General features: G+C 44.7%; 1 protein-coding gene across 4 annotated transcripts in view; it reads left to right on the top strand.

Annotated features, from left to right (window-relative positions):
* The window catches only part of LOC124012069 (lipopolysaccharide-responsive and beige-like anchor protein), a 419,063-nt gene that overhangs the window by 177,617 nt on the left and 218,698 nt on the right, over positions 1 to 22,748 (top strand). For 3 of the 4 annotated variants that reach the window (XM_046325446.1, XM_046325447.1, XM_046325445.1), the window contains exons 11-12: positions 18,361 to 18,485; positions 18,896 to 18,913. In XM_046325446.1, coding sequence (XP_046181402.1) covers positions 18,361 to 18,485; positions 18,896 to 18,913 — 143 coding nt within the window. The remainder of the gene's footprint in view (positions 1 to 18,360; positions 18,486 to 18,895; positions 18,914 to 22,748) is intronic. The other variant, XM_046325448.1, reaches the window with a different exon arrangement.

Raw genomic sequence — 22,748 nt, 5'->3', positions numbered from 1 at the left:
TGGAAACATATACAGCCTATAGCTGATTGACTTGCTCTACATACACTATGATACATTTACCAGGTCCGTCCAGCTGCATCGTTGCTTCATATTGGAAACATATACAGCCTATAGCTGATTGACTTGCTCTACATACACTATGATACATTTACCAGGTCCGTCCAGCTGCAGCGTTGCTTCATATTGGAAACATATACAGCCTATAGCTGATTGACTTGCTCTACATACACTATGATACATTTACCAGGTCCGTCCAGCTGCAGCGTTGCTTCATATTGGAAACATATACAGCCTATAGCTGATTGACTTGCTCTACATACACTATGATACATTTACCAGGTCCGTCCAGCTGCAGCGTTGCTTCATATTGAATGTTAATGGGACGTACAGTGCAGCTGGGCTGAGATCGTTTAAGGGAGAAACTGAATGAGGAAGTTGAGTTACAATCAGGACCTAAAGCATCAATGTTTATCCCAGGATGTCTGGGAAGAGACACACACACACACACACACACACACACACACACACACACACACACACACACACACACACACACACACACACACACACACACACACACACACACACACACACACACACACACACACACACACACACACACACACACACACACACACACACACACACACACACACACACACACACACACACACACACACACACACACGATGAGTCATCTGTAATGTTTGCCTGGAGAAGGTTCAGAGCATGTTCTCAAGTGCTTGTTTGTGTTCTGTAAAACTCCGAGGCCCTCGGTCCTATCTGCTGATCAGTTTCCCATAGCAGAGTTCAGGGACTAGAATAAACACCAGACCAGGATCTGAAATCTACCCTAATCCTGATACCTATCTGTTGTATACGTCTCATAGTCCATAGCAGTACATCATTGTTGTCAAGGCTGGCAAAAAGTTCTATTGAATTAGTTTGAATAAAATGTCACGGTAGGATTATAATCTGTGTGGAAATGTTATGGTGATTGTATCAGGGCGGTAGGCCAATAAGACAATGACCTTTTTAGCACTTTAGTGCTTTTGTAATGGCTTACAATTTAGTTACGCGGTCACAATGAAACATCATGCTCTGAGACCTACCACTGCACTTCCAGTGTTTGTTAGCATCTTTAGCTGCGGTGACTTCAATGGTGTTAATGTTTTTTTGCTTTGCTTATAAACACTGGAGGGCCCGTGATACAAACATGCGTGCTGACCCAGACCCAGCATGCCGTGCAGAGCTAGCACAGCTGTCGGACAACGGCGCTACTCTACAACATCCGCCTTCCGTTCTCTCTCCTAGCTGAATTGATCGTTGTTTTCTTTAGGCTTAGCTCTGTCCGAGGCCTACTCCAAAATCAATTAGCCCCAGGAGAAAGTTAGAGTTGAGCGAAGGTGCTGCCCCGGACATCCATCTGCAGTCGGTTTTAAGCCGTAAACAGTTTTTACTGTAAACAACGAGGGTTTAGAAGAAAGCCGAGACGTCAATGATGCTCATCTTTAGTAAATGAGACGGTCGCTATCGGGAGGGGAAATCTGGAGCGTCGAGCCTTAAACGGATTTAAAGTGAAACCCTCGGCCTCGTTCATCACGCCACGCAGGCCGCGTGTCTGGGATTATTATTTTTTTTAATGTGGTGACATGTAGGAGGAGGGATGTTCTCCCGTTCTCCAAATCTCCAGAGAGGAGCATGTTAAAGTTTGACAGGCCAGCATTCCATACATTATATAAAATGATGCGTATCTGTTCTGCACGGCCCTACCGTGCAGGCGTGATGTCAAGGGTTATGGATAGGAATTAGAATATGCCCTAATGATAACATTTGCTTCTAACTGTGTTTACAGTACAGTGGCTGGGCTTGTAAGAAATAGTAACAACGTGTCATGGTGGAACGTATTAACGGTTGATGCTGTCCATATGTTACTTACCATGAACGGCTAACGGTTAAACAAGCCTCATCGCAGGATCGAGGAATGAAACTGATGCTCTCACTCTTTAGGGATCAAAGGTTTAAGGGATTTAGTACAGGATAATGGAGCTATTAGTTTTCTTCTGAGACTGGTAGTTAGGAGTGATTTGGGTGAATTCAATCTTCAGTGTTTAGTGTAGAAAAGTTTATTTTGCAGGTGTCTCTCCTCCTCTCCTGCTCATCCTCCTCTCTCTCCCTCTAATCCCCCTCTCTCTCCCTCCTCCTCCTCTCCCTCCTCCTCCTCTCCCTCTCATCCTCCTCTCCCTCTCATCCTCCTCTCCCCCTCATCCTCCTCCCTCTCCCTCCTCCTCCTCTCCCTCCTCCTCCTCTCCCTCCTCCTCCTCTCCCTCCTCCACCTTCTCTCCCTCTCATCCCTCTCTCTCCCTCTCATCCCCCCTCTCTTTCTCTCATCCCCCTCTCTCCCTCTCATCCCCCTCTCTCCCTCTCATCACCCTCTCTCTCCCTCTAATCCCCCTCTCTCCCTCCTCCTCCTCTCCCTCTAATCCCCCTCTCTCTCCCTCCCTCCTCCTCTCCCTCCTCCTGCTTCTCTCCCTCTCATCCCCCTCTCTCTCCCTCTCATCCTCCTCTCTCTCCCTCTCATCCTCCTCTCTCTCCCTCTCATCCCCCTCTCCCTCTCATCCCCCTCCTCTCCCGCTCATCCTCCTTCTCTCCCTCTCATCCTCCTCTCCCTCTCTCCCTCCTCCTCCTCTCCCTCTAATCCCCCTCTCTCTCCCTCCCTCCTCCTCTCCCTCCTCCTGCTTCTCTCCCTCTCATCCCCCCTCTCTCCCTCTCATCCTCTCATCCTCCCTCTCATCCTCTCCCTCCCTCTCATCCCCCTCTCCCTCTCACCCCCCTCCTCTCCCGCTCATCCTCCTTCTCTCCCTCTCATCCTCCTCTCCCTCTCATCCCCCTCCTCTCCCGCTCATCCTCCTTCTCTCCCTCTCATCCTCCTCTCCCTCTCATCCTCCTCTCCCTCTCACCCCCTCCTCTCCCTCTCATCCCCCTCCTCTCCCTCTCATCCTCCTCTCCCTCTCACCCCCTTCTCTCCCTCTCATCCTCCTCTCCCTCTCACCCCCTCCTCTCCCGCTCATCCTCCTTCTCTCCCTCTCATCCTCCTCTCCCGCTCATCCTCCTTCTCTCCCTCTCATCCTCCTCTCCCTCTCACCCCCTCCTCTCCCGCTCATCCTCCTCTCTCTCCCTCCTCCTCCTCTCCCTCCTCCTCCTTCTCTTCCTCTCATCCCCCCTCTCTCCCTCTCATCCTCCTCTCCCTCTCATCCTCCTCTCCCTCTCACCCCCTCTACCTCTCACCCCCTCTCCCTCTCATCCCCCCCTCTCCCTCATCATCACCCCCTCTCCCTCTCATCCCCCTCTCCCTCTCATCCCCTCTCCCTCTCATCCCCCTCCTCTCCCTCTCATCCTCCTCTCTCTCCCTCCTCCTCCTCTCCCTCCTCCTCCTTCTCTCCCTCTCACCCCCTCTCTCTCCCTCTCACCCCCTCTCCCTCTCACCCCCCTCTCCCTCTCATCCCCCTCCTCTCCCGCTCATCCTCCTCTCTCTCCCTCCCCCTCTCCCTCCCTCCTCCTCCTCTCCCTCCTCCTCCTTCTCTCCCTCTCATCCCCCTCTCTCCATCTCACCCCCCTCTCTCTCCCCCTCATCCCCCTCCTCACCCTCTCATCCTCCTCTCCCTGTCCATCCTCCTCTCCCTCCTCCTCCTCTTCCTCCGCTTTCGCTTCCTCCTCCTCTTCCTCAGCTCTGTAATGAATCCCTGTTATACAGTGTGAACCCTCTCCCCTCTCTTCCTTCCTCTCCAGAAAGACCTATTACATCCCACCGTCTACCGCCTCAGAGCTCAGCCTCCTCTATGTAGTGTGGCAACTCTCCAGATTTATCCATTCCATATACCCTTAAGAAAGTATATGGCCTTGGCCCAGTAAGGTCCTGATTAGAGGGCCCTGATCAATATCTCCATAAAGAGCCATCGGGGAAGTTTTTACGTTCTTTTTCCTCTCTCCCTTCTCCCAGGATGCAATATCTGGGGAGTATCGATTGTTCAGGGTCCAGTAGTTAGTTAGTTATCTCCTTTGACTAACCCCATGGCGTTGTGTGTGTCACCCCCTCTCCTGGGTATCGTGATAGATCGCTGCTCTCCCAGCCACTGTAATTACACTCAGGCCACAGCTGGTCATTTATTTCCACACTTTCACCATTTACCAAAAAATCCGCTTTTTATCTTTGGGATCCAGCGGCTTTGTTCTGCAGCGAAAGCAGAAAACATGAAATACTGGCGTGATGTTGCAGAGAATGGAGGGAGATGGAGGAGATACATCCTTTACTCAGGGACCTTCAGCTTTTATTCTTTCTCTGGATTTACTTGATCGTCTCTCTCTCCTTCTCTCGCTCCAGACCAGAGCCACCTATAGGAGAGGGAGTCTAAAATGTTTGAAATAATGTAACTATTACATCATTTTTCTCCTACTTTCATCATTTTTCTTTGTTTAACCTTTATTTTTGATCAGGGAGTCATTAAGGCCAGCAGTGGCACTCTTTAAAAATGTGTGAGTAGCGGCAGTATTCATGTAGTTGTTTTCCACCATATCAACCCAGTCCACTGACAAAGTATCCATCCACTACCTTGGCAACCAAAGGGTGATCACCCAGCACCATCAAGCCTCAACCCCCCACCCCCATTCTCTTTCTCTCTCTCTCTCTCGCTCTCTCTTGCTCTCTCCTCACATGCTCGCCTCTCTCTCTCTCTCTCTCCTCCAAGCCCATGAAGTGCAGCACTTGACATGATTAGGCGGCATGCTTGCTGCCATTGTACCATAAGTGCTGTATAATGGGCATTGCTGTGTGATGGAGAGAGAGGAGGGCCTCATGAATACACCAGACAGCCGTGCTAGATGAGCCTGTCACAGCCCAGCATCACACTAACGCATTGAGAGGAGGGCACGATGCACAGCCCAGCATCACACTAACACATTGAGAGGAGGGCACGATGCACAGCCCAGCATCACACTAACGCATTGAGAGGAGGGCACGATGCACAGCCCAGCATCACACTAACACATTGAGAGGGGGGCACGATGCACAGCCCAGCATCATACCAACACGTTTAGAGGAGTGGACAACACACAGCCCAGCATCACACTAACACATTGAGAGGAGGGCATGATGCACAGCCCAGCATCACACTAACACATTGAGAGGAGGGCAGGATGCACAGCCCAGCATCACACTAACACATTGAGAGGAGGGCACGAAGCACAGCCCAGCATCACACTAACACATTGAGAGGAAGGCACGATGCACAGCCCAGCATCACACTAACACATTGAGAGGAAGGCACGACGCACAGCCCAGCATCACACTAACACGTTTAGAGGGGACAACGCACAGCCCAGCATCACACTAACACGTTTAGAGGGGACAACGCACAGCCCAGCATCACACTAACACGTTTAGAGGGGACAACGCACAGCCCAGCATCACACTAACACGTTTAGAGGAGGGGACAACGCACAGCCCAGCATCACACTAACACGTTTAGAGGAGGGGACAACGCACAGACCAGCATCACACTAACACATTGAGAGGAGGGCACGATGCACAGTCCAGCATCACACTAACACGTTTAGAGGAGGGGACAACGCACAGCCCAGCATCACACTAACACATTGAGAGGAGGGCACGATGCACAGCCCAGCATCACACTAACACATTGAGAGGAGGGCACGATGCACAGTCCAGCATCACACTAACACATTGAGAGGAGGGGACAATGCTAGATTAGAATACAGAGAGGGTAGGGGACATCACTGTGTCTTGTGTCTGTCACCCAGCCATGTCCACCTCAACATCCTGGGAAATGAATTAACTGGGAAATTATAATAATCAGTGGCGACCCCTGTTTTGAGCCCCACATTTTTTGCTTAATAAAAGTCTAAATCTTAGGGTAGAGCTCGAAAATTCAAGCCTATTGGGTGCTGCCATAATTACTTTGAAGGGCCCATCCAAGAAGGCTCAAGGTCATTGGCCACAGATAAAATTACATCAATTCACATATTTACAGTAGCTTTTTTTGGACTGATCATGTCAACATCTTACTTTCAAAATCTTATCTATCAGTCATCATCATGAATCAAGTCAACGATCTACTGGCAAATCCTTTTTCATCCTTGTCATATGAAGAGAAATTATAGATGAAACGTATCGGTGCTCATCGGCCATTGGGCATTAACATTACACAACACGTTGGAAATCGCAAATTCAACAATGAGTGTTTTGGAAGGAATCAGTAGCTATCTGCAAGCATTGCAAAGCAAACATTAGCCTGCTATTCAGTGGAGTGGCTGTGTGGTCCCAAGTCTAAGATTAAGGGTCTCTTTTCCTAGTTTAAAATTATAAACATTCATCATTGGCCATGCTGTCAATGAAGCTTGATTTGTGCCGGAATCAAAACTACTGTTAACTCTGAATATTTTCAAGACAACTGGGAACTCTGGATAAACTCTGAAATGTAAAGCGGGAACTCGGGCCTCTTTCTCGAGCTACGACCTGAAGATCACTGACGTCATCCTAATTCAACGTTTTTTTCTTCTTCTCTGAGTTCCCAGTTGTCTTGAAAGCACCATAAATCCAGAGACTTTGACAGTTATTGACAAAATTTTCCCATGAAGGACCGCCACCTTCCTGTTCAAGTGAGCACAGCACAACAAGGTGAGTCCAAAAATGTCTTGTATGCTGCTGCATAAATGATGTAATATGTCAGGGAGAAATGTTTACTGTAGCTAAGAAAGTAATACAAAGTGTATGTTGTGTAGTAAGCTGTTAGTAGCCCATGTGCCTCACCCTAATAATTTGGTCTATTTTCACCTCTTAATTTCACTTACTGTTCTAACTTGGTGGAGCACATGTAGCTTATAGTCTGTTTTAGAGAAATGTAATTATTGAATATTGTAAGAGCTTTCATTGTCTGTTTATATGTCCCCTCTATTTATCCTACGGTTCTGACTTGGTGTGCAGGGAGAACACTGTAAGAACGGCCCATGTTCTGAATTCTGTCGCTGTACATTTCAAAAGTGCTGAACAAACAGTTATATTGACTATGTCTGTCCTAGCTTGCTCATTAATGTGCATGTAATGTATTGTTTAGTATTGTGCAGTGGCTTTGCTGTCATGCATTCCACTTTTTGTTTGTTGCCTCACCAATGTTCATTTTTTTTTGTTAGAAAATGTGCTTTCACTCCAGCAGTCCTTTCTGATAAATGTATGTCCAGCTATAAATGATCCCGTCTTCACTTGATGTTGTAAATGGGAACTTTAAGACAGACCCCGAAGACCCCAACCCCCCCCCCCCAAGCATTTCCCCAATCCCAGACGACCTTGGGCCTTTGCTCAGTCTTCTATGTGGTCGTGGTTGTGTTCAGAGCCATTCTGTGCCCGTTTAGATTTGTCAGGACGTTCAAGTTCAGCCCTGAAGGGTAGAGGTCATCTGATTATGAGGATACCTCCGGTAATGGCTGAATTCTGCAATTCTGCTGTAGTGGATATGGATGTCTTCATTACCTACCAGCAGTGACAGATGTGTGCATGTTGTCAAAACTAAGAAAATATGATGCTTTATCCAAAAACACAGACTTGGTGACCGCATATATAATTTTTGTTGTGTTTTTGAAGGTAACGTTGGTGTTTTAATATGGTTTGTTTGACTTTGGACATGGTGTTGTGGGTACTGAAGATTTATTGTGAATTGTAGATAGATTTGTACATTTTCTAGTCGGTGGCAAAATAATATGTTCTCTCTGTAAAATAGCACAATACACTTCTTTTGAAACCCATTTCAACAGGTTAAAAACACAGGGTGGTTTCCTAACAAACAAACAAACATTTTGGTTAATATTCCCCCCTCTTTACGCCCAGGCCTCTCCTCTAAATCTCTGCACCTCCCCTGGAGGAAGAGTATAATTAGGGTGTAATTTCCAGACCCTTTGTCGCAGAATTTACACTGAGCTTAATTGCTGCTAATTGGGGAGCGCGCGATACTGTGCCCATCGGTAATTAGGACTGTATTTCCATTTTTCATTTTGAGCATTTGTGTGTTGTTGCGCTATGTCTGCAGCCTCATGCATGGCCACCCCATGGGAGTGCTTTGATCTTAGCGAGCCCAGTGATGTTATGGAGAGGCAATATTATATTTCTCTCTCTTCTCTCTCTCTCTCTTTCTCTCTCTATTTCTCTCTTTCTCTTCTCTTGTTTAGTTTTTGTTCTGTGCTCATAAGGAATTAGAGTAGTAATTACATGGAGGAGTGGTAGATGTGTGAAGGATATCAACGGGCTTATTGTAGTCAGGTGCCGTGAACTTAGTCATGTGATCTGAAAGACCTGCAGCTTGAAGTTCCTCACTGTTAATTCCTCAGGTGTGTTAATGTGGTCAAATGGCATAGTACTTATATGTAGCATCTGTAAAAACACTTGTCCTTGTTATGGATTGGCGTAACATTTTTGTTTTGATATGGATTCCAGGTTTTGATCAACACTGTTTGGCGTATTCACTCACTGTTTTATTTCTAATACCTTTCCATTCCCGTATCCAATCAGATCAACTGTAGCAGGGAATTCAAAATAATATTCAAAATAAGCAAATGAAATGGTCTGATCCTGTCATAAACAAAAAGAACGAGTGGAATCCCGTCACGATGAAAGTCGTTTAGGAGTATAGATGGAGGCGATAAGCCTCCTCTGTGACCCTGAAGCTACCTTTGTCAAACACATAAACAACATTAGGAAGGCTAAATTAACATACACTGCTATTGAAATGGTGTGTGTAGTACACCTCATTTGACTAGGAAGGACCTGCATTAATGCACGGGTACTGTAGAACCTCACTTACGGCTTAAGGCGAGCTTTAATCATGGCCATTTCCATAGCGAGGCGTTTGACCCCTCGTTTTAATTTGGAGCTGGCGCTGTGACTAGCTCCCACCACTGACACCATTTGACAAAGCGGAAGGGGTTCTCTGGCGCCACAGTCATATGTATGACAAATCCTCAACCTATCCCCTCTCAGATTCTTATAAACTCATGGTTTATGCAAATCAAAAGAAATGATCTCGGCGATGGAGGCAACATTTGAGCGATTTGAGGGGCTGCCAATGGGGCCCCTTTGCATTAATGAGAAATAAAAGCAACGTGAGAAATCCCTCTGTGTATCTCACTGACTGGACCCGAATGAGTCCCGTCTGAAGGTATAAATGACTGTTTGTCCTCAGCAAAGTGCTCTGTGTGTGATGTATGAAATACATGTTGCTGCTCTACGTACGGCTTCTAATGATAAAGGTCATATAGGATCATTTGGGTGATCCCCCTTCCCACACAGTAATATTAATAATCACTCACTCACATTATTCACCAAAGTTCATTTCAGTGGGTGCAAATTATCTAGCCTGGAAATCCTTGATGTTTCACTGTTTTTAATATCGTCCGTCCCCCTCCCCCCAACAAAAAAATTGCAAAGGCAACGCAAATGGCATTTAAGAGCTTGGGAAGAGCTTGGGAAGAGCTTGGGAAGAGCTTGGGAAGAGCTTGGGAAGAGCTTGGGAAGTGCTTGGGAAGTGCTTGGGAAGAGCTTGGGAAGAGCTTGGGAAGAGCTTGGGAAGAGCTTGGGAAGAGCTTGGGAAGAGCTTGGGAAGAGCTTGGGAAGTGCTTGGGAAGTGCTTGCGCGACACATCCTGCTCCTGTCTGGCGGGGTCTGATTGGATCTTGATGGATGACTATCGTTTGTCCTTGTCAGAAAAAGAACAATTTGGGCATTGAAATAAGAGTGCTATCAAAGATTCAGTGGCTTCCAGAGAGAATCTATTACCATGTTTTAACTGCCTGTGTTTGAGGTTTGAGAGGGGGAGATAAGCGATATTGGCTCTCATACACAACGCCTTAAATTCCCATTTTATTTATTTGTCATAAATTAATTGAGGTTAATGTCTTTGTCCTCTGTACTCCCATAGATAGCGTTTCAAAGTCGATGTATTTTCTCTGTTTTTGAGTGTACATTATTTGATCAAATAAGAATAAATCAACTAATCACGAACTGTTAGTGCACATGAATGTCAAACTTAAATCAATGTAATTGCATGCCATGGTGTATTGATTGATTTAAGTGCTTAAATAGTATTCATTATATGTGAGTAGTGGCATTTTAGTCATTAACTGTCATTTCTTTGTCTCATTTATAAACATAAGTCAATAACTGCATGCTTATTCAGTATAATTCAAGTTCATGAATGTATCATTTATTAAAGGCCCATTGCAGCCAAGAACGTGATTTTCCTGTGCCAATAACAGCTGGTTTTCAGTTTCCCACTCAGACCACTCCCGGAGTCCTAGCAAACTTCTTGATAAATGACTCTTTGCTAAGAAGCTATTTTTGTTTATTTTTGACCAATTTAATTTAAAACAATTTCAGTAAGGTGCTTCATTGTTACCCAGAAATGATTTGTTATTGAGATTCTTTTTTTTTTTTTAAACGGCTGCATTGAACCGTGGGTTTCTATGGTAACAAACATTTAAAACCATAAGTGGATATTATAAACGATTGTTTTTCTTCTATGGTGGGCCTCCGTAAAATACCTATTTGAAGGACTAATGCTATTTGGTGTTTTTAAATGAGACCCAGGCCTACAGTAAATGCATGTAGAAACAGTCCAAGGGTAGTGCATACTGAATAAGAAATTGGACAGCAGGAATGGCATATTTCCCATGGTTCCAGGCCGCTTTTCTTCGACTTACCCGGCAGACATGGCAATGCACTTGTGTTCAGTACTAGGCCATACTTCGATACCCAGTCTCTTAGCGAGATGTCTCTGTGTGTAGTTTACTCCCTGTTTACCCTGTGTTGTCCTCTGTGGCGATACACAGGAAGTCCTGGCTAGTGGACAGGCTACTGTTAGAGAACGTAGTCGTCTGTCCGTCTTCCACTCCTTCCAAAGCTCCAGTCAGTCTGTCTGTCCAACTAAGCGATTCATTAATCCTGGACTTCAAGCCAACCCTCACTGAGCTGCCGATCACTGAACACTTGGCTACAATTAAACTATTTGTTTATTATGTCTCCCCATGCCAAGTCCAATTGGACCGTGTTCTGTTTTGATGCAAACAGACAATTTAGTTGGTTATAAAGGTTGTGTAAAACCTCTTTCCACAATCTGTTAATGCTATGCTGTTTTAATTTATTGCACATAGTCATATTTTTTGTGATTGCACCCGTTTATTCATTAGTGAAAGCAACACAGACACACACATACAAGGAGAGAGGCTGAGATCGTCTTCTAATGTTGATAAACTTACATTTACTGCCACAAAGAAAAAAAAACAATTATATTTTATTACCTCACATAAATGTCTTATTGGCCCTTTCTCATCGGTCGTCAATGTGGTCTACATTAAACAGCATTTAGAGGGATCCAGCACTCTGCTAAGTGCTCCTTAACACACACAAACATAGTTACACGCGTACATACACGTGTGTGTGTGTGTGTGTGTGTTTTAAAGTTTCCGTCTAAGACAACAGACGCTCCCCAGTAGTCTCTAATGAGCAAGGACTTTATGAGTAAACTAATTACTAATTACACAAGTGGTTTGTGTAAAAGGCTGTGGCCTTCAGTCATTTTAATTGTTGTGATCTTGAAGAATGGGTGCTGCCGTTATTCTGCCAGCGCAGCCCGCCACACGATGGACGAGCTCTGAATGATTTATCATCTTTGTAGAAACTCTCTCAGCGTACACATGCACGGCGCGTGTCACATCGTTTTTCCCACCATGGTACAGCGGCGTTCTCCGTGGGGGATTGATTGGCGACGGAGATGGCAAGGTACTGGGGTGGACGGCGGGCGGGCGCACATCCAAGACCCTTCATTAGGAACCTGGTTGTGGTGCCGTTCACGACACGGCCAGCGGTGGAGATCGTTCCATAACACTGCGACTAATTACTCCCCACTACCGAACACGTCCTCCCACTGATGGATGTGGAGGAAACCTCCTTGTAAGAAGTGTGTGTGTGTGTGTGTGTGTGTGTGTGTGTGTGTGTGTGTGTGTGTGTGTGTGTGTGTGTGTGTGTGTGTGTGTGTGTGTGTGTGTGTGTGTGTGTGTGTGTGTGTGTGTGTGTGTGTGTGTGAGACACTGGCTTGATAATCATTTTCCTAGATGAATGCTGTGTGAGGCAGGATGATGAAGTGGTAATTAGGGTAGGGAGACTATCACACAGCAACAAGGCCTGGGCCCTTTGTGACAGGAGGGAAATCAGGTCCTGCACATTCTGTCTGCTGGATGGAGAGACACACACTCCAATGTCTCCTAGCACACACACACACTCACACATACACGCACAGGCATAACACACGCGCACACACAGGCATAACACAGGCATAACACAACACACACAAGCATAACAAAGACATAACACAACACACACAGGCATAACACAGACATAACACAACACACACAGACATAACACACACACTTGTGGTCTCAAATGTATTCATGAAGGTAGCCTAGCGGGTAAGAGCGTTGGGCCTGTAACCGAAAGGGGGCTGGTTCAAATCCCCGAGCCGTCTCGGTGGAAAAATGTATTGACGTGCCCTTGAGCAAGGCACTTAACCCTATTTCCTCCTGTAAGTTGCACTGGATAAGAGCATCTCCTAAATGACTAAAAGATAAATGCATTCGCCTGTGTATCCTTTCACACTGAGCTCGTGTGTATCCTCCTCACAGCCCTCCACTCGTATCCACACTGAGCCCTCAACAACTCGTGTGTATCCTCACACCCACGTTCACACTGAGCCCTCAACAACTCGTGTGTATCCTCACACCCACGTTCACACTGAGCCCTCAACAACTCGTGTGTATCCTCACACCCACGTTCACACTGAGCCCTCAACAACTCGTGTGTATCCTCACACCCACGTTCACACTGAGCCCTCACACTTGTGTGTAGCCGTTCAACTGAGCCCTCAACAACTCGTGTGTATCCTCACACCCACGTTCACACTGAGCCCTCAACAACTCGTGTGTATCCTCACACCCACGTTCACACGCCCTCACACTGAGCCTTCAACAACTCGTGTGTATCCTCACACCCACGTTCACACTGAGCCCTCAACAACTCGTGTGTATCCTCACCCACGTTCACACTGAGCCCTCAACAACTCGTGTGTATCCTCACACCCACGTTCACACTGAGCCTTCAACAACTCGTGTGTATCCTCACACCCACGTTCACACTGAGCCCTCAACAAACAGGAGCGTTATTATATTGTGGGACCTAGTTTCTGCCCTGTGTTTCTGTTTCATTTCCTCTGAACACCAGAGAGACACGTCCTCTCCACCTACTACTCCATCCCTCCTCCTTCCCTTCTTCTCTTCCACCGTTTCCTCATCACGTCTTCAAGCTCCTTAGTAGCAAAATACATTTTTAATGAGAGATCCTTGACATCTTCTCTTTGCTTATGTGCTTTAGAATGTTTGCCTGTAAAATATTTAATAGTTGTGCTGTCTGCTATTCCCCCATGCGCCTCTTATAAACTGCCTCGGCTTTACACAAACACGGGAGCTGAAGACAGTTTCTTTCTCTATTTTTCTCCAGAAAAGACCAGAGGCTGAGAGAGAGAGATGAAAAGAGAAAGAGGGGGCGATAGAGGGGAAAGGGAACGACAGAGATATGAAGATGCAGAGAGAATGTGAGAAAGAGAGTGGGGAAAGGGAACGACAGAGATATGAAGATGCAGAGAGAATGTGAGAAAGAGAGTGGGGAAAGGGAACGACAGAGATATGAAGATGCAGAGAGAATGTGAGAAAGAGAGTGGGGAAAGGGAACGACAGAGATATGAAGATGCAGAGAGAGTGGGGAAAGGGAACGACAGAGATATGAAGATGCAGAGAGAGAGAGAGAGAGAGAGAGAGAGATGAAAAGAAAAGAGAGAGAGAGATGAAGAGAGATGAAAAGAAAAGAGAGAGAGAGATGAAGAGAGATGAAAAGAAAAGAGAGAGAGATGAAGAGAGATGAAAAGAAAAGAGAGAGAGAGATGAAGAGAGATGAAAAGAAGAGAGAGAGAGAGATGAAGAGAGATGAAAAGAAAAGAGATGAGAGAGATGAAGAGAGATGAAAAAAAGAGAGAGAGAGAGAGAAAGAAAGAGAGAGAGAGATGAGAAGAGAGAGAGAGAGAGAGAGATGAGAAAGAGAAGAGAGATGAAAAGAAAAGAGAGAGAGAGATGAAAGAGATGAAAAAAGAGAAGAGATGAAGAGAGATGAAAAGAGAGATGAAAGATGAAAGAGATGAAAAGAAAAGAGAGAGATGAAGAGATGAAAAGAAAAAGAGAGAGAGATGAAGAGATGAAAAGAAAAGAGAGAGAGATGAAGAGAGATGAAAAGAAAAGAGAGAGAGATGAAGAGAGATGAAAAGATGAAAAGAGAGAGAGATGAAGAGAGATGAAAAGAAAAAGAGAGAGAGATGAAGAGAGATGAAAAGAAAGAGAGAGAGAGATGAAGAGAGATGAAAAGAAAAGCGAGAGAGATGAAGAGAGATGAAAAGAAAAGAGAGAGAGAGATGAAGAGAGATGATGAAAAAGAAAAGAGAAGAGATGAAGAGAGATGAAAAGAGAGATGAAAGGGAGAAGAAAGAGAGAGAGAGAGAGAGATGAAAGAAAGAGAGAGAGAGAGAGAGAGAGAGATGAAAAAGAGAGAGAGAAGAGAGAGATGAGAGGATGGAGAGAGAGATGAAAAGAGAGAGAGAGGAGATGAGAAAGAGAGAGATGAGAGAGAGATGAAAGAGAGAGAGAGAGAGAGAGATGAAGAGAGAGAGAGAGAGAGAGAGAGATGAAAGAGAGAGAGAGAGAGAGAGAGATGAAAGAGAGAGAGAGAGAGAGAGAGAGATGAAAAGAGAGAGAGATGAAAAGAGAGAGAGAGATGAAGAGAGATGAAAAATGAAAGAGAGAGATGAAGAGAGATGAAAAGAGAGAGAGAGATGAAGAGAGATGAAAAGAGAGAGAGAGAAGAGAGATGAGAAAAGAGAGAGAGATGAGAGAGAGAAGAGAGAGAGAGATGAGAGAGATGAAAAGAAAAGAGAGAGAGAGATGAGAGAGAGAGAGAGAGAGAGATGAAAAGAAGAGAGAGAGAGAGATGAAGAGAGATGAAAAGAAAAGAGAGAGAGAGATGAAGAGAGATGAAAAGAAAAGAGAGAGAGAGATGAAGAGAGATGAAAAGAAAAGAGAGAGAGATGAAGAGAGATGAAAAGAGAGAGAGAGGGATGAAAAGAGAGAGAGATGAGAGAGATGAAAAGAGAGAGAGATGAAAGAGAGATGAAAAGAGAGAGATGAAAAAGAGAGAGATGAAGAGAGATGAAAGAGAGAGAGAGAGAGATGATGAAGAGAGAGATGAGAGAGAGATGAAAAAGAGAGAGATGAAGAGAGAGAGATGAAGAGAGGGATGAGAGAGATGAGAGAGAGATGAAAAGAGAGATGAAGAGAGGGATGAAAGAGAGATGAAAAGAGAGAGAGAGAGATGAAAAGAGAGAGAGAGGGAGAGAGAGATGAAAAGAGAGAGAGAGGGAGAGAGAGATGAAAAGAGAGAGAGAGGGAGAGAGAGATGAAAAAGAAGAGAGAGAGTGTGAAGGAGATGAAAAAGAGAGAGATGAAGAGAGATGATGAGAGAGAGAGATGAAGAATGAAAAGAGAGAGAGAGATGAAGTGGATGAAATGAAAAAGAGAGATGAAGAGAGTGAAGGAGAGATGAAAGAGAGAGAGAGAGATGATGGGAGATGAAAAGAGAGAGAGATGAGAGGAGATGAAAAAAGAGAGAGAGAGAGAGATGAAAGAGAGAGAGAGAGAGAGAGAGAGAGAGAGAGAGATGAAGAGAGAGAGAGAGAGAGATGAAAAGAGAGAGAGGGGGAGAGAGATGAAAAGAGAGAGAGAGGGGGAGAGAGATTAAAGAGAGAGAGAGGGAGGGAGATGAAAGAGAGAGAGAGAGAGGAGATGAAAGAGAGAGAGAGTGAGGGAGATGAAAGAGAGAGACAGAGATGAAAAGAGAGAGATGAAAAGAGAGAGACAAAAGAGAGAAAAGAGAGAGGAGAGAGAGAGAGAGAGAGAGAGAGAGAGAGAGAGAGAGAGAGAGAGAGAGACAGAGACAGAGAGAGAGAGACAGAGAGAGAGAGAGAGAGAGAGATGAAAAGAAGGATTTATTTTTCATTAATTCAGATAAATTAATGAAGGTCGCCAAGGTCTGATGTCAACACTCATTTGGTGTTCAAGCTGTAAATGTGTTTGACTATATGTTCCAGTGTTGTGCTATTGTTTCCTCTTTTCCCTACAGCATTTCCTCTTTTCCCTCTTTTTTCCCTACAGCGTTTCCTCATTTCCCTACTGCGTTTCCTCATTTCCCTACAGCATTTCCTCTTTTCCCTCTTTTTTCCCTACAGCGTTTCCTCATTTCCCTACAGCGTTTGCTCATTTCCCTACAGCGTTTCCTCATTTCCCTACAGCGTCTCCTCTTTTCCCTACAGTGTTTCCTCTTTTCCCTACAGCATTTCCACTTTTCCCTACAGAGTTTCCTCTTCCCCTACAGCGTTTCCTCTTCCCCTCACCGTTCTCATGTGGATTACGTTCTCTTGCTGTTTAGACTTTTTAAAATATTTGTTTTTATCTGTAACCCCCTTCATTTTGATATTGTACGTTGTTGGTTTAACATACTGTATATGCAGACAGCCAGTGAAATATCAGGACATAAAAGAGCTGTCTGTCTAGATGCTGCTACTTGGTGCTCTCGTCCTGATTTATATAGCCAGGTGGAATAGGCCCTGTTTACACCTGAACACTTCTCCCGTAGCACCACAGACGTAATGACTTACAGCGCATTCAGAAACTATTCAGACCCCTTGACTTTTTCCACACGTTACAGCCTTATTCTAAAATTAATTAAAGTTTTTCTCCCCCTCATCAGTCTACACACAATACCCATAATGACAAAGCAAAAACAGATTTTTAGACATTTTTGCAAATGTATTACGATAAGAAAAAAAAATCTTATTTACATAAGTATTCAGACCCATGAGACTCAAAATTGTTGCGCACAAATATTAATTCACCCTTCTGACGCAGCACCTTGGGTGTCCAGATTTCTATCTCATCATGCTTCTATAAATCAGTACACTGGGATCTGTTTCGAGGCTGAGGCCATACACCAACCCTAATGCAACCTTAAGAATAACCCAAATACACACTTGCACATGTCTTAGACCACTTGTTTTTCTCAGTGCTTTAATAGTAAATTGAATGTGTGAACCCAGCTCATAGGTGAAGAAGGGAAGTGTCTGGCCTCCGTTCCACTCTACTGAGTTAGAGAGATTATGTTGTGTTCTTCCATTGTGTTTTAATTTCTAAATGCCGAACACATTCCCTCATAATACGCGCAATATGGAACACATTTGGCGTAATTTAGTTTGACAAATTACCAGCTATTTCTTCTCGAGCAGTAAATTAGTTATTTAGATTAGGCAAGCTTTTTTCAATAGGGGTGGGTGGAAAATAACATCTCACTAATGTTGGAAATAAATATATATCCTCCTTATGCTGTGTGAAAGAAAAGTAATTAATATTTTAAAATTTAATTTAAATGAAATCCCTTTTGAGTTTTAATATTTTATTGCCTATATGTACACAACACAATGCTGTGTAGTGGTTGTGACTCTTCATTAAAAGTTAACACTTTCCAAGTCCCTGAGATTGGGCATGTGTCCAAAATGGCACCCTATTCCCTATTTAGTGCACTACTTTTGACCAGGGCCCATAGGGAATAGGGTGCTATTTGGGACACGATTTTAGTCTGAATGATTTACAACTGACCAGGCCTGGGTAAAGGAGGAGGTGCAAATTGGGAAGAAACAGAGGCCTGTGGACATTGATTAATATTGGTAATGCCATCCCCCTCTCCCGCTTCCCTGTTTTTGTAATGGTGTTTTGGGACCAGCCCGGGCACTCGCCTGCTACCCGGGTAGAGAGGCTAGAGCCGAGGTGCCCTGCTGGGTCCCAAATGAGCCTGGAATGGGAGCACATCGGAGTGTGGGGGAAACTGATCACTCTGTCAGCTGCTCATTCCACCATAAGGTATTTAGTGCTCGTTTCACGTGGGAGCATATTGTTATTTTCAAGGTCAGGGTTTTAGGTGGTCTATCTACTGTGTTTATTTGTTGTGGTGTTGGGGGGGGGGGGATACCCAGTATAGCAAAACAAGGCCGTCTTTATGCTGCTGCTGGCCTCGCTACTCTACACTGTGACTGGGGCTATAGGCTACCACCACGCTGTTCTGTAATTGCTAACACATGTGCTACCTCTGTTCCCCTGCAGCCGTCCTCGGGAGTTCTGGCGCCTCGACTACTGGGAGGACGACTTGAGGCGGCGCCGACGCTTCGTCAGGAACCCCTTCGGATCCACTCACTCAAAGGCCACGCTCAAAGCTGCAGCCGAACACGGTCAGTCAGCCCTCCTCGCTCAATACCCAGCGTCCTTTGCTCAAACCCTCCGTGAGTCTGTGCCCGCCTGTGACAGCAGGTCCAAGGCAATAATAATAAGCACTACAGTTGCCATAAGTGTGTTATTGTACCACAAGAAACAGTAAAGAAATTAGAAAAAGCACACCCTCATTTGAATGAAATAGTTCACACAGTTAACTGCCTAACCTGCCTCCCCATTAGTGTTAGCTATGTTAGTACGCAGTGTTCCAATAGGCCCTCACACACTCACATCCTGTCCCTTCCTGGAACCCAAAACTTTTACTTAGAATTGATCCCCTTTGAGTTATGTAATGTCTGAGTTGGCATGAACCTTCATTGGTAGCAATGTGAAATGTGTTTGTTTCCTTTTCTTTCCTTTTGCATGACAGTGGTGCCTGGCATTAATGGTAAGTAAAATGTCAAGCCTCCCTGACTCCACCAAGCCCTTTGGTTGGGCTTCTCCCCATTTTCCCATGATGCATTATCATTTGACTTGTTGATAGAAAGCAGCAGTTGGGATCTTCCGTTCTTTCCATCTTCATTTTTCTCTTGAATATTTAATTTGACACCAAGTATAGCAGCAATTAAAATAATATGGGCTCACTAATTTAAAGGGGGGAATGTTGATTTCGGCTCGGTAGGACAGTATTGTAGCAGTACAATGATACAAATGTAAATCATTTGAATCCCAGTCGGCATCTCACCTCAACTACCTTTGTTCCATGTTACTTTCCCTGCTTTAAATCCCCAATCATGGCATCCTGTACAAAATGTCCACCATCTCAGGGGATGACTTGTACTTGATTTGATGAACAAAAGAACACTGAAGCTATAATGCCAGAATCACATGCGTTCAGTTTGATCAGCTCAGAGATGTTATTATGTTCATAAAGAGAGCCAGGTGAGGAGGACCAATGGTGTTGATGCCCATTTAACTAACCTGCCTCTTTATGATGTCAAATCTTAATTGGCTTAAGGTCAGCAAACAATGATACATTAACTTTCACGGGAATAAGTAGGTGTTTCTTTGAAGGTGAATATTATATGAGGGCTAATTAGTTTAGGTGTAATTAATCATTTTGGAAATATCAGGACTATTAATTTCACAGTACGTCTTGTTTGTGTGTGTTGCAGAGAGAAACCCAAACTAGCTTGGTTGCTCTTGACCAATATCTCAACAGTACCATGTGGTAAAAGCAAGTCAAGGATCGTGTTCTGTTTAAAAGGAAACGGTAACATCAATATTACCTAGAAGACAGAAGTATCGATAAAACCAACAGTATTGATGACCTTTTACCTCCAGGACTGGAATTGGGTTTGAATTGATCCTTTCGTTTCCCTTTGAAGGTGTTTATGTATTGTTAAACCCCGATTTCTGTGGAACTTCCTATGAGGACAACTAAACCAAAGTGAACCAACAGTTGCATAGTCACCGTCTCATTCTTAGCGATAACTAGGTTGGAGGAAACGTAGAATCCATTAACCACATTGGCCGTAGGACACATGTTCTCTAGCGTTCGAGTAGGAGGGACGTTTTCCCCGGAGTAGGCCCTAATCCCTAGTTTCTGCTAAAACGTTATCCTGCATATCTTGGATAATAACTAGGGAGCAACGTATACTACTATTTTCACACCACTAAACCAGGCTGTGGTGGGCTGGCCTGGTTGCTGCAACCATGCTGGAATATACAACGTGAAAAGGGAATGTCCGACCCAGCACAGTACGGTTCTGGTCAGCACAGTGTGAAGAAAGGTTTTAGTCATTTACCACATTCATTGGCCAAGTAGGTGCAGGAGTCCCCAGAGTAGAGCCTAATCCCTAGTTTCTGCTAAGACACTAAAGACCGTATTCCCAGTCACACCAGGGTTAGTGATCAGGGCCGTGCCTGTCTAGGCCTGTTGGTTTTTACCGGCTTAACCTATTGCACTCCATAATAACGGCCTGTTTCTGGCCCGAAAATGTCTCCAATATGTCACAGGGATGGAGGTAGTCCCCCCCCCCCCCAAAAAAAAAGTGACATCAGTCCTCTTGACAAACGGCCCCCGTGACAGAAGTCAATAAGAATGTGATCTAAAAGCAATAAGTGTCTGGCAATCCCAGCATCCTCGTGGGCCCGGCGGGGACCGGGGACGGGCGTAATATCTGTGGTGTGGAGATGCAGCTGGAGGGTGGAGGGGCCTGAGGACCACTGGTCCTTCTCTCTGTTACGCTGATGCTCTCTTTCTCTCTCTCGCTCGCTCTCTCTCTAGGTTTTTTTCTCTCTTTTCTCTTTGTGTGTCTCCCTAATTCTCTTTTTGCTTTTCTCTCATTCTCTTTCCCGTCATCCCTTTATGTTAGATCATTTGAAATCATCAGAGTTTATTTGTTCACGAACACAGGATACAGCAGGTGTAAACAGTGATGCTTGCTGACATCCTCAACATTGAATGTTGAGTAGGAGCTCGACACAAGGCGATGTCTGTTGGCGCCATCTTACAATTTTAGTGCAATGAAGAACTGATTACAAAGGCAGATGATCGTTGAAGCGTCAGTTGGTGACTTGTAATTGTTCTCCCCTCTCCATCACTGACTCACTGCTCTAGTAGGGGGCATCATCAGTAAGTCAATATAAAACATGCTCTGGATATATTCAACAACATAGGGGGGACATATTCTGACATATAGGGTGTGTTTTGTTTTCAAAGTCACTACTGTAGTAAAAAATAGCTACCAGCCAGTCTTGGTAATAACTCTACAGAGTGTTGTCCTGTTAGTTGCGTATGCACACACACATGCGCGCGCGCTACCCTGCTGCATTTGGGGGAAAGAACATATCATTAAAATATCTCTTTGACTTGAGGCCTGACTGCGGCGTCCATTTTCTGAGGTAACCTTTCTTGTTGTTTTCATCGACCCGACATTTGTAACGGAAGTGGAGCGCAAGGTGAGAGCGCAGTCGTGAGTTTTCAAACAGGGAACAGAGGTCATATCTGGCTGTAATTATTCTGATCCCATGAAACAGGGAAAATAGAGAGAAAACCCTCCTCTTTCCCCAAACAAAACATTTAGTGCATGATCACGTCTGCATTTAACATTTATTTCCAGCTACAAGAGTGATGGCAACACTTTTCAAGTCATGAAAAACACGCTCAAGAATAGAAATTAGACATATTTAACCAGTAAGAGAATAAAAAATAAAAAAAACATTTTGGGAATTTAATAAGTATTATTTTCCTGACAACTTATTTAGCAAAAAAAGTGCATTGTTTGTTTTACAAAGTATAAGCATTTTACAAAGTATAAGTAAACACTTTCCTAAATTTCCTAAATGGCATCTTTTTTATGTAAGATATGTAGGAGGAAAAAAATCCTGTATTTAGGCCATGGACAATCCTTAGATATTATATACAACTGTGATCATTCATAACCAGCCAAGAACCTTGAGGACCATTTCCACTCTGAGAGCCCCAGCCGGCCTGCAGACGTGTGGCGGTCAGGCTGGTTGGGTCGGTGAGGGGGCTAGTTATGTATTTATGGCTGGAAAGAGACATCCTTTCTGGGGATTGATTTGGTCCTGCCCTGGGTGAAGGGAGGACTGTGGAGGGAGGCTGGAGGAGAGGTGGCTGGCAGAGTAAATACTTGAAGACTAATGTCTCTGTTCAGCAGATCAATACTCGCCTCATGACTCCAGCTCCTGGCCATGGTCTCGTTAAAAACACATTTGTTAATTCTGACAATTTAATTGCTCTTGACCAAGCATGCCTTGAGCTTTAGTAATGTAAGCATATGAATTAGCATTTTGAACCTCTGGCAATAGGGAAATGACCTGGGCCTCAACGTAGCATGTCTTTAGTATATGGTTTAGGTGAACGTAGTTCCATCTAAATGAATGGTTTAGGTGAATTGAATTTTGAACCTCTGGATAGAGAAACAATGGGGCCTGAATGTGTAATGGAGACAGGTTTTATTCATGTGTGTGGCCCCTGTTCCATCTAAATGAATGGTTTAGGTGACATGACCTGATGGGTATTTTGTTTGTGGCCCCTGTTCCATCTAAATGAATGGTTTAGGTGACATGACCTGATGGGTATTTTGTTTGTGGCCCCTGTTCCATCTAAATGAATGGTTTAGGTGACATGACCTGATGGGTATTTTGTTTGTGGCCCCTGTTCCATCTAAATGAATGGTTTAGGTGACATGACCTGATGGGTATTTTGTTTGTGGCCCCTGTTCCATCTCAATGAATGGTTTGGGTGACATGAC

The sequence above is a fragment of the Oncorhynchus gorbuscha genome, linkage group LG24, assembly GCF_021184085.1.
Source record: "Oncorhynchus gorbuscha isolate QuinsamMale2020 ecotype Even-year linkage group LG24, OgorEven_v1.0, whole genome shotgun sequence".
NCBI classification, from domain to species: Eukaryota; Metazoa; Chordata; class Actinopteri; order Salmoniformes; family Salmonidae; genus Oncorhynchus; species Oncorhynchus gorbuscha.
This window is presented reverse-complemented; position numbering and strand designations above follow the sequence as displayed.